This window comes from Protopterus annectens, chromosome 1.part2, assembly GCF_019279795.1.
Source record: "Protopterus annectens isolate FY-2018-M chromosome 1.part2, PAN1.0, whole genome shotgun sequence".
Classification (NCBI taxonomy): Eukaryota; Metazoa; Chordata; order Ceratodontiformes; family Protopteridae; genus Protopterus; species Protopterus annectens.
The window spans coordinates 897,495,569-897,508,385 of NC_056727.1; the positions used below are offsets into that span (position 1 = coordinate 897,495,569).

Genomic DNA, 12,817 nt, shown 5'->3' on the forward strand with positions numbered 1-12,817 from the left:
AATTATGATATAGCATCTGTATACATTCTAGAAATGGGCTTCCCTACATAAGTTAGAGGAGAAACTGTACATGCATCAGTAGCAAACAGAAGAAAAAGATGGGCAGCATAACAACAAATGTTTTTTTTTTTTATTGGAAATCATTACTGGTGTGATTTCTAATCTGAACTGGGATGATTCACTTTTTAGGAATATATATCCCTTCTTCAAGTTGGTGTGAATGCGGAGTTGGTAAATATAAGTTTGGTGGGGTGCAGGATGTCCCCTGCAAATACAAAGAAAAAAGTATTTTGCCATTATGGATTTCAGGCATTTTTTTTTCGTTCTTTTGGAACACGGACTTTCAGGAATTCGGTATTTCATAGCAGAGTCCTAGGAATGACTTGCCCTTCTTAGATTCTGTTTGTTAGGTTCCTGAACTGTTTAGGATATCTTGCCCCTACTGTTTTTGTTGGTTCCACTGTGTTCAATTTTATATAATAATTTGCATGTCATCATCCAGATATTTGCCTTGGTTCCCTTTCAGGAGTGAGTTCAAAATCTACTAAGTTGAAAATGTTTATTGATATATTTTTGATTAGGATGTGTTTCATCAAAAATATGGTTCTATTAATGTGATAGGGTTAAGGAAGTGCTTGAGAAAAGAATCACTGCACCTTAGAAAAAACAGCAGGACATAAATATGCACTTTAATGTACAGCTGCTCTTTAACTATAATGCAGCGAATTAAGTAAGTGAAGGCATTAATTAGGGTCTTGACCTACTTAAGAAAACAGAAACATATTTTGTGTAATTTCACTAAATGCTGTTAGCTATTTCTAGATATAGGTGGTTTACATTTTAGGTTCATACTTGGCTAGCTGTCTTTGTGGATTATTTTAAGTCTAGAAAATTTCCTTTTTAAAGGTGAGAATCAAACCTTGTAACTTGTGTCTGTGAGGTAAAACACTTTAACCATTATACTAAACCACAACCCTATTGCGACAAAATTGCAATGGGTCAATTCCAAAACTCCTTCATCTTCCTCTCTTAAAACCCTCTTTTGCGCGGTTTTGCGCGTTTTTGAGCATAGCGCAACAACGGGCAGCGCCACCTAATTGGGTTTAAACTATTCCTGGCTCCACAAAGTCTGCTCTTCACTTTTTCCCTTAGAACTGCTCTACCTCTCAATTTAAACACCATATTCTCATTCTAAGGCCCTTCACTGGTCCAATTAAGTAATCCTACAAGTTAGCACTATTAAACCATAAGCACTACTTACTCTTATAATCTCTACGATCACCCTGTCCTCTATTGGTCCATCTTAAATTCAGTTTCCCTATTACTCTAGCATGTCCAAAGGTCAGTCAATGGTTTCCTCTCCAGTCCAGCTGGTGAATCTGGGAATTTTGAGGCAATGTTACAACTGTCTCATGTACACGGACAACCCTCTCCTCCTCCAAACAGGTTCAAATATATGTGAGAGATGCAACTATTTAGCCAAACTGGAGGCTGAGCTCTCTCATCTCAAAACTGGTGTAACCAGTCAGGAGGAGAAGGTAACCTCACACAACACAATTCCAGTATCACATAGTCCCACCACATCAGCGAACCAAACACATAAATACACAAAACATACGTGGAGGCTCTAAATAAAAATCTACCTAAGCAACAGAGACCTCCAAAGCAGACATCCAAGCAAACGCTACCTCAAAACAAAACACACACAACACATAACCCACAAAGTCAGTGTGCCAAGCAGCCACAGCCCTTAAGGCTGAATAACACACCTGATACTCTTGTTATAGGTGACTCTATTGTCAGACACACTGACGTCCCGCTCACCAGGCTGAATAAAGAGAAGGTCACAGTGAGCTGCCTGTCGGGCGCTAGGATCCGCCACATAACGCAAGCACTCAGGTCACTCCAAAGCAAATACAAATATGACTCAGTCATTGTACATGCTGGTGTGAATGACCTGAGACGTACCTCCCTGGACTACATGAAAAGGGACATAGAGGAGCTCTCTGATCATGTAGCCCAAGCTGGTATGACCCTGACCTTGAGCAGCATCTTACCCTCACCTAGAATGATGCCACAGTACAAAGACAAAATGATCAATTTTAACAATTGGCTAAAATGTTGGTGTCATTCAAAGGGGATCCAGTGTCTGTCAGCCTGGGATGACATGCTCGACAAGCCACGTTGCTTCGCTAGGGACGGCTTGCACCTGTCACCACTGGGCTTTCGGATATTGGCAAAGGCTCTTGCCACCCCCATAGTGCCTTTTTTAGGCAAGGCTCAAAAGTCAAACCCACCCCCATAGAGAGCACAAGGAACAAGAAACTAAGGGTAATGCTGCTAAACGCCAGAAGTCTTAACCTCAAGATGCACGCACTCGAAGCTCTCCTCAGTATGGAGAACATCGATATCTGTGCAGTGACATAAACCTGGTTCAAGGCTCCAGAGAGCACCCCAACACTACCAGGCTATACCTCATATCATGCTTTTCGGCCCCAAAACCCGGACCGAACCACAAAAGGAGGGGGAGTTTCCATATTTATCAAGGATATCCACACCTCCAGGTTAGTGGCATTGCACGAAGTATCGGAGACCAACCATGTGCAACTCACAGTGGGCAAGACTGCTTTTCAGTTTATAGCATCCTACAGACCACCCTCTCAAAGTCAGGAATCCCATTCGGCTTTCCTGAAAACATTGGAGAACATGAAGATCTCTCCGAACACCATTATATTGGGTGACTTCAACTACCCAAACATTGACTGGAAGCACTACTCAAGCCCCAGCACCTTAGCCCAAAGATTCCTGGAAATTATAAACTCAAATGCTATGGAACAACTAGTCACCACTCCCACAAGAGGGGACAACATACTAGACCTGATCATTACCAACATGGGGACTCTATGCTCCACACCAGAAGTATATCCCTCATTGGTAAGATCAGACCATAAATTAATTTCACTGGATGTCCACATCCCGACCCCACCCCCAGCCCAGAAAACCACAGTGAAAAACTTCTCCAAAGCGAACTTCTCACTTCTCAAAACCGAAGTGGAATCCTTCAAGGCCACAGGGCCAGTGGAAACTACAGCCCAAACTGCAGAATCCTATATAAATGCATTCTACAGACATCTCCAGGAATGCATGGATCATGCTATCCCAAACAAAACCAAGACCCAATCATCCAAAGGCAGGCGTCCAGTCTGGTGGACCCCTGCCATAAATAAACTGTACAACAGAAGGAGGAAGCTACTACATGATAGAGCAAAATCCCTAATAGGGAAGGCATCTCTGATCAGTACTAGCAAAAAATTACAATCCCTCATAAAATCCTCCAAGGCCAGCTTTGAGAGAAAAATTGCACAGGACACCAAAGACAATCATAAGGCTTTTTTCAGTTATGTTAGAAACTTGGGATGCAACTCCCAGACTTGTTCTGAGTTGATTCTAAACGACAAAAAATACACTGAACCCACAGACATCGCCAATATCCCGGCAGACAGGTTCAGTGCGAACTTCTCCACCCCCTCCCCCCCAAAAGAGCAAATATCTATCCCGGCAGAGAGCTGCCTCCCAAACATCTCAGATGCTCAGGTGAAGGCTGCCCTCTCCAAAGCAAAAAACACTGCTTCCATGGGACCAGATGGCGTCCCAGGTTGCGTCCTACATGAACTACAAGAGGAACTAATCCCTCAAATAAAACAGCTATACAATCTCAGCCTCACTACAGGATATGTGCCCACAGAATGGCGTACAGCAACAGTGGTCCCACTCCACAAAGGTGGAGCATCTATGGACCCTGGAAACTATCGCCCCATAAGCCTGACTAGCTTAGTTTGCAAGGCTATGGAGAGGATCATCATGGAGCTCATAAACAAAGACATTGGGGACCTACAGACACTAGATCCTACCCAGTTCGGCTTTGTCAAGGGCAGATCCTGCCTTTTGAACCTGGTTGACTTCTTTGAAACAGTCACCAAAGCCATAGATGAAGGAAAGGTAGTCCACACAGCCTATCTGGACCTTGGAAAGGCATTTGACACAATACCCCACTCGGGCATCATAGATAAGCTATCCAGCTTAAATATAAACCCTATGTCACAAGATGGGTCGCAAACTGGCTCAAAGACAGAACCCACAGAGTGAGAGTTGCTGGAGCCATGTCAGACTCAAAACCGGTCACAAGTGGCGTCCCACAGGGTTCTGTCCTGGGACCACTCTTGTTCGGTATATACTTTTCCGAGGTACAGGCAAACGTGGGAGGACTATGGCTCACCAAGTTCGCAAACGACTGCAAACTGGGCACCATAATCAACTCTCCAGCTGACACAAACATCCTTCAAAAAGGTCTCACAGAGACAGATAACTGGTGCCAGTGCCATGGTTTAAAGCTAAATGCCAAAAAATGTATAGTCATACCCTTTGGCAAAAACAATGTGCCCACAAATTACCACATAGGCGGAAACCCATTAAGTACAGAGAAAGTTATTAGAGACCTGGGGTCCCAAGTTGATAGCAATCTCTCCTTTGAAAACCACATTGCCAAAGTGGTTAGAAAGACCTTCTACATAGCCCACCTCATCACGAAGGGTTTCACATCTAGATCAAGAGAGGTAATCGTGCCCCTTTATTCATCCCTTATCAGGCCCATCATAGAATACAATGCCCCTTTTGGGATGTACCTTACCCAACACCTGCAGCAATTAGAAAGACCCCAAAAGTATCTCACCAAGAGGATCAAGGGTCTCAAACAGATGCCATACACTGCTCGGTTAAAAAAACTCCAGTTCTACTCAGTTGCATACCGCCTACGTTGAGGCAATCTATGCCTGACATACAAAGCTATGTCAAATCCAGAATTAATGGACATGCTCCACCTCAGTAAATCTAAATCCCTTAGAGCCACATGCTCGAGGGACTTGAACCTCAGCACAGAAATAAATAGAACTTGCTGGAGGGACAGGTTCATAACCCAGAGGCTCCCTTCGCTCTGGAATAGAATTCCAGTTCATGTGAGGCAGAGCACCTCACTGAATCTCTTCAAGAAGAATCTCGATAAGTGGATGGGGGATCGTAGGTTTGTCCCAGGGATTACTCCTGTGTCACTATTAGACAGAGGCACAGTAAACTAAACCTTAAAGGGCACAGTATACTCAAATCAAGGGGTGGCGTAAGCCATACTGAATCGGGCTAGGCTTATAATTGCCCCAGGGCAGATAGCCTAATATGAACCTATGAACCTATGAACCTATAAGGTATTTACTTTTTCAGTGCTGCATTTCATGGTGGCATATTAGGGCCTGTTTATATGTGCCTCTATTGTGACCTAAAAGTTGTTACTTTAGTTTTATACTTCAGTGTGGATAGGTACTGCCTACAATACATATAGATACTTTGCTAAATGAATTTTTAGATTATTTCAGTCTTATTTAAACATTAAAAATATAAATTTAGGTACAAGTATTAAGTTCCTCTTTCTTCAGCAGCTGTTTCTTACTTGATTCATACATAGACCAGTGAGTGCCCCATTGAACAGACTTTGTGCATGACTTCTCCTTAATTTATGTTATTGGCAGCCACATAGCTATACAGACTCACTTGTTTTAGTGTATACAACTTTGCTAAATAGCAAAATAATTATTTTGTATAATATGTCTATAGGTATCAAAACCCTTTCAATGTTGCCAAATAGGATGGATATGGGCTAAGGTTATTAAGCCATCAGAAAATGCTAAGAAGGTCCTTCCTTGGGGTAAGTGGTCTGTAGCTCAATTAAGAAGAGTAGGAAGGACCTATGGCAGCTCTAGGTGATTGCTATAAAATGCCTGACATGCAGTCATTGAAAGATGCAATAGCAGGTTAAATTGATAGAGTCTCAATGAGAAGAAGTGTTGAAGGCCATGAAGAAGTTTAGTTTGTTTGTGTCTTTCGGCTTTTCCCGGTTAGGGGTCGCCACAGCGAAACTCTGGTCCGTTAATGATTGGCAGTAGTTTTTTTTATATGCCGAGTTTGCCAACCCTGATGCACAACCTTCAACGAAAGTACGCCCATTCTTGCATGTCTCCACACAGAAGACGGTCTAGCTGAGAATCGAACGGCACATCTTGCTATGAGGTGACAACGCTACCGCAGCATAAATGGCTCAAATACCAGGATCATCTTGTTCATTGTTGGTATGCCACTCCTCAACGGCAGTTAAAAAACTAGACTCAGGAGGGACAAAATACTGGAGATGTGGAGAAGAGGATGCTGACAATTTTTGGAATTGTCCAATTATCAGAAATCACTGGGATGTTTTTCATCAAAACATCAAAAGTTATATACAATCCTTGACTTACCCCCCCCCTCCCAGTGCTGGATTGGAAGTTCTGGATTTTAGGGGTTAGACCCACATGTGTGGGTGACAACAAATCTGCTTTGGAGACAGCACTGCTTTTTGTCAGTGTGGTTAAATTGATGGGAGCTAGAGCCTAGATACAAAGATTAACCCCTTCACCAGTACTTTTGAATGATCTTTGGCGTGAAAACATAGGGAATGCTGTGTATTCTTTAAAATGCGGTGATGTGTCTAATGTTCTTCCATACTACAGGTGATGTTTTTTGGACACATTTGAAAGTTAGTAGCCTTAATGTGAGCCACATAGCATTGGTAGTGATACTATTTCATGTGTTGCTGCTTTAAATTGTCATGTTGGACTGGTTCTGTTGAGCTTTGCACATACTGTATATAGTTGTTAAATGTCTTCTTTCCTTTCCTTTCTCTTATTGTTTTGCTAGTCTCTTTGTTAGTCTACACTGATATATTGTTTTTTGTTTTTCTAAAAACCTTAATAAAGCATGATTAAAAATAGTTATCAACCCCCATGTTTTGTGTTTTGTTTTGTTTTCCTGTCTTGATACAATAAAATAATTTTCTTTCTTACATCTGTAACTCCATGTATAATTTGTCAATTTCTCTCAATACCTCGTGTTCTTTTAAAAATGGGTCTTTGTTCTGTTTTCAATTTGATCCTTCAGCTTACCTTAACAGTATATACTATGAAATGCGTGCAGTCAAAATTTGTTTGTTGTATTTCGATTATGATTAAAATAAGTAAAATTCACATGTTAATCTGGCTGCAGTGTTATTATACAGACAGAAATGATGCTCCAGATTCTCATTTCTCATGTGCAGATTTTTTCTGACTTACGTGTATTTGTTATGTTCCCATGAATTTACTCACAGTCTGAGTAGGCACATGTTGTGTTAAAATACTTTATACGACATTGCGCTTTAAAAATGATGGCAGATTACTTCATCTACTGAAACTGACATTTCAACAGTCAGTTCTTTCCTATAAACAAACAATCACCAGGACAAAGTTTTGCAGTATTTTCTGCATATCCAGTATTTATTTTCCTAATAATCTGATTTAGGTGAACTGCCCATGCTAATAAATCAGTAATTAGTGTTTACAGAAACAAAGATCAAGGACATATTTTTCAGTAGCTCTACCCACTGGAAAAGTACTGTCCACAAAGAGATTATTTGTAATATGTACTGCAACTGTCTTGTATGTTTGAGCAGTAAATGTCAGTGGGTCAGATTCAGACATGCCCTCTGCATGGTGTCAGAGACTGGCATGAAATGCAGACAGGAAATAATGGGTGTGACAGGGAAACCGTGTAAAATATTCTGGACTAAAAAGCATACAGATGTGCTCAGTAATGAAAAACTGGCTGAGAGTGGAACACTGTTTGTGCAGAGGAAGTGTGTGTGGGGGGGAGGTGCACTTAGCAGACCTATACGGTATATAGTATGCCCTACAAACAGTGGATGCATTCAGATGGTGAATAACAGCTACAAAATACCAAACTTTTGTGTGCTGTGAATAATTCTGCTAGGACAGATTTGAGGTATAATACCTTAAGCAATACACAATAATGCAAGCTGTGCCCCAAATCATGTTATAGTCTTTTGGTAGTGTCCAGGTAGGGGGTTGTATTATTTCAGGGGCCCATTCACACACAACATTGCATGCTGTCCCTCCCACACATTACAATGCAGATATTATCCAAGGAGAGGTTGGGTCATTTCAAGGACCTAAAACAGTGCAAGCTGTTCTCCTAGCATGATATAAATGCAAGTAGGGATGAAGGAGGGTTTGGTATGTGATAGGTTGCACACCCACACAGGGGTGCAGCTAGGGAGAGCTTGTATTCAGCGACAGCATTTTAAATGCTGAAGGCTTCATAGCAGTGCAGATAATGGCCATGTGTGCATGTTCCATTGGAGATGTTGGAGACCACAGCTGTGATGAATGAACACAGAGTACTATGGCTATGAACTTTTCATCAGCCACCTCATATAAGTCTCAGTTTGAGTTCCCATTTATTACTTGCTTTTAAGCATCAAATATTTCAGGATAACTACAATCTTGAATCAGCTAGGATAAAACTAGACAATTTCCACACAAGCAAGCAGAAGTTTGTGCTTGTCTTACCTGCTTTATGTTTGATTATATACAGAACTGAGTTAACAGGTTTCTCATAGTTTCACTTCAGTGTTCAGGCAAAACTGTAATATGTACTTAGAGCTTTTCCTTCTGTAATCCTAAAACTGAGTGTAAATAAATTCAGAGTTTTTCAAGTATCAGAATAAGATAAGCAATGAACTGATGGTATTCATTTTGTAAATTTTCATTGAACAGAATCTAGTACTGCTAATTTTTGTCAATTATATTGGCAAAAAAGTGCTATTATATTCTAAAACAGGTCAGGTCTTACATAAATTAATCAGTCTTTCTTCATCTCATATAGCTAAAGATCTAAACATACATTAATGCACTTTTTTATAATAGTGATATGGGATAAAAAAGAAAGATCTGACTCTATATATATATATATATATATATTTATATACATATTTTATATATATATATATATATATATATATATATATATATATATATGTATGTATGTATATATATATATATATATATATATATAAAATATCCAGAACCTTATAGCAGTTAGTTTCATATAAATGTGTATTGCTTAAAACTAATATTGTCTTATTCCAGGAATACCAAAATACATTATTTTACACTTATCAGGGCTGAAGTTCAGTCCTACATTATTTGCCCAAGCAAAAAATTGTCCAAACATTTCAGATATAGATGTTGAAGACTCATCCTTATGAATTATAAATTCAAAGTTACAATCATCAGTATATTTAGCTTGTCAACACTGATTGTTTTTAGGGCTAGCTGAAAGTACAAAATTAAAAAGAAAGGGCCAGACACAGAGCCCTGTGGTACTCCAAACAATATACGGAGAAAGATGGAGTGACACCCTTTGACTGCTACACATTGAGAATGACCGGACAGCCAAGGAATGATCCAATTGATTAAAAAGGGATTACATTTATAATCCTTATGTGTATCAGTTATTGAAGTATATGTGGTTGCATCAAAAGCCTTAAGTAAGTCCACAGAGATAACACTGACTGTTAATGAATTCTTAAGAGCCCAAGTTACTTGATCATAGAACACCACTAAATTTGTAAGTGTTGCTCTACCTGGACAAAACCCATGTTGATATAAGTCAGTACATCTGTTATGCGTCATTGAACCAGATAGTAGATTTTGTAGAACTCTTTTATAATACTTAATTAAATAGATGTAAGACTTATAGTTTTAGATATTTGCCATCACATACAATGTCAAAGCTTCAACTTCATTTTAACATAATAAATGGAAGTTTTTTTAAGTGAAAAAACTCATACAAATTGTAGTTATTTACTGTCTTACTCATATCACGTCTTGTTAAACTGTGTTGCCTATATAGGTAGCACAGTGCAAGATCATGTTAAACTAAACACAGTAGAATAATAATTTAAACTAACAACAGTATGAAAATAATTTAAATTAAGTACAGCGCAAGAACAATTTTAAATTAAGCCAGTACAAGAATAATTAAAACTAAGCACATTGCAAGAATAATTTAAACTAAGCACAATACAAGAATAATTTAAACTAAGTAGAGTACAAGAACAATTTAAAAGATCTGAGCATGTGCTCACTCAGTGAGTATTAATGCTGGGTTGCCAATGGAAACCAGTACTACTCAAAAAGTAACTTTGGATCCATAGCAATTAAGCACATAGTATTTCACTGTCATGCTAATAATCACTGTTAAAAACATGTACATCCACAAAAAGTAACACTTCAATGTAACAAAAACTAGCAACACTCATTGTCCACTGAGACAAGTCATAAAACAAACCAGACTGACTTTGCGACCTTTTATTATATAATAGTCAAGGACAAACAATAGTGATGCCATAAGTAATTCATATGAAACATTTCAACAAATACCATCAAAATGTGACCTCGAGCCAGCTGCCACCTCAAAATAAACCGGGTGCATATACCTGATACCTGAGACCTAGTTTCAAACCTGTTTAACTCATACTTAAAGCCACATATCCCTGGACATGGTCACCAGTCAAATCTGGGTCCAACTTGAGGAGAGCCAAGGCTGCTGAACAAGAATGAGGGGAACCTAAGGGGGGTTGAAACTATAAGCCTGCTGCCTGACCCTGCATGGAGGAATGGAAGGGAGGGATGATGTGCCTAATGATGGATTCTGCAGGCAAGAACAGCAGCACTTCCTTTAAATAGGGAGTGCTTGCTTGCACCCAGCCCAGATGATGATTCACACTTGCAGACAACAGGCTACTACCACAGTAAATTGTCATTGTCCACTGAGCCGAGTCATAAAACAGACCAGATTGACTTTGTGACCGTTTATTATATAACAAACAAGGACAACCTATAGTGATGTCATAAGTAATTCATATGCAATATATCAACAAATACCATCAAACCATCACCTCAAGCTGGTTGGTGTACACCAGCCTGTTCCAGTTGCCACCTCAAAGAAAACCGGGTGCATGTACTTACTACCTCAGATCTAGTGGCAAGCCCATTTACCTTATATTTGCAAGCCACATACCTCTTGACATGGCCACTCATCAGATATGGGTCCAACTTGAGGAGAGCTGAGGTCGCTGAACAAGAGCAAGAGGGAACACAAGGGGGGTGAAGCAGAAAGCCCACCTTATGAACCTGCATGGAGGGTTGGGTGGGAGGGCAAAAACAGCAGCACTTCCCTTAAATATGGAGTGCTTGCCTACACCATCCCCCAGATGATGACTCGCATTTGCGGGGCAACAGGCCATTACCACAGTAAGTCACCATTACATCAGGCAACATTCCTAAACATTCTTTTTCAGAAACTGCAAGACAACACACCCCCAGTTTCTATATGTATGTCAACACTATGAATACATAAAAACTCAGAAAAGGGTGAAATAAAAGTAAATAAATGAATAATTAAAGTAAACTCACCTTCTCCCTCTTCTCATTTCCTGCAATCCAAAACTTGATGGAGCTGTGTCCTCCACACAGCCAGTTCTAAGACACTGAAATGTTAAAAACAGGAACCCAGAGGTCTTCCTGCAGCAACATTCTGAGATTTATTTACATACCACAAGACAAACTAAAACCTTGCTTCAAAATTGGAGTAAAAGAGCCATAAAAATAAATTACTTTTTCATATCTAACAGCCATAAAATCATAAAGAAATGGGAGATATAAAACCAAAAAAGTTTTCTTAACATAAAAACATATCGGCTACCTTTCTCCATTTTTGTCCAAAGTCAAGAAACTACATAAAATAAAAAAGTATAATATTTAATATAAAATTACCTGACAGTTATATTTCTAGAAACATGTTCAAACAATTCTGACTTTTCAAAATACTTTCTCAAAGTAAAATGTATTTATATAAACCTCTTAATGTATAATTTCCTGATAAACATTAGTATACATTTTTTTATACAATGTGCAATGTTAATGTTCTTTGTCACAATATACAATGTTCATGTTTCATTAATTTTATACTGCCTGCCATGCATATTATTATGTGTGTTCATTACAGACATTTCATTACTCTTCAGCTTGTATAGTGCTCATTTTCTATCATGTCTTCCTGTATTCATGTTGATTATTGCAACTATACCAAGTGGGTTCTACTGTGGAAAGCCAACTTCCTGAAAGTCAACATTCTGAAAGAATGAAAACAATGCCTGCATGAAAAAAGGTAAAAAACTCCTTTACTTCCCCCTTCCAAATTCTAATGTGAGGTGCAAGCTCCACACACTGCAGAACTTATATATAACAACTCCACAACTGCTCTAACACAAGCAAGAGAGAAATATCCCTTAAAAGTGAATCATTACTGGCATACAATTAGAAATGCACTGACAAAGATTTCCTATGGCAAAAAGTGTTAGACATAATGCAGTTCATTGTTTCTTTCTGCAGGTTACTGATACTCAAGTAATTTTACCCTGAGCATGAGTAGAGAAGCCTGCAAAGTGACTTGGATTTTGGCTAAAATGGTCTATAAAGCTGTAATTTGTAAAATTACTCACAGGGTTAGTCTTATCTCGATTTAGACAATGGGTGTCATGGCTCCCTTTTGTTTTGCAGCAAGTCTGAAAGAAAAACAAGAAGTAACATACTGGCTTCAGCATTATTACTATGCTTAGCATTAAAATGTTCAAAAGCTATTTTAAGTTTTAAATTAATGAACATTTTAATCTTTTCTTAGACAAGTGATATATACCACAAATTAAAGTCTGTTTGACAGAATCCAAGCAAAACAATTCTTTTTCAAGACCTTTACTGAAGTGTGTGACATTATGTGGCAAAGCAAGATAAAGACTGTTGTGGTATTTATGTGGCATGATAATGGGTGGAGGAATTTG

The 12,817-nt window shown here is 39.0% G+C and overlaps 1 protein-coding gene across 1 annotated transcript in view; it reads right to left on the reverse strand.

Annotated features, from left to right (window-relative positions):
- LOC122791686 (xanthine dehydrogenase/oxidase-like) overlaps nt 1-12,817 on the reverse strand; it is a 1,688,659-nt gene that overhangs the window by 1,282,129 nt on the left and 393,713 nt on the right. Inside the window, exon 8 of the mRNA XM_044059558.1 lies at nt 12,482-12,544. Coding sequence (XP_043915493.1) covers nt 12,482-12,544 — 63 coding nt within the window. The remainder of the gene's footprint in view (nt 1-12,481; nt 12,545-12,817) is intronic.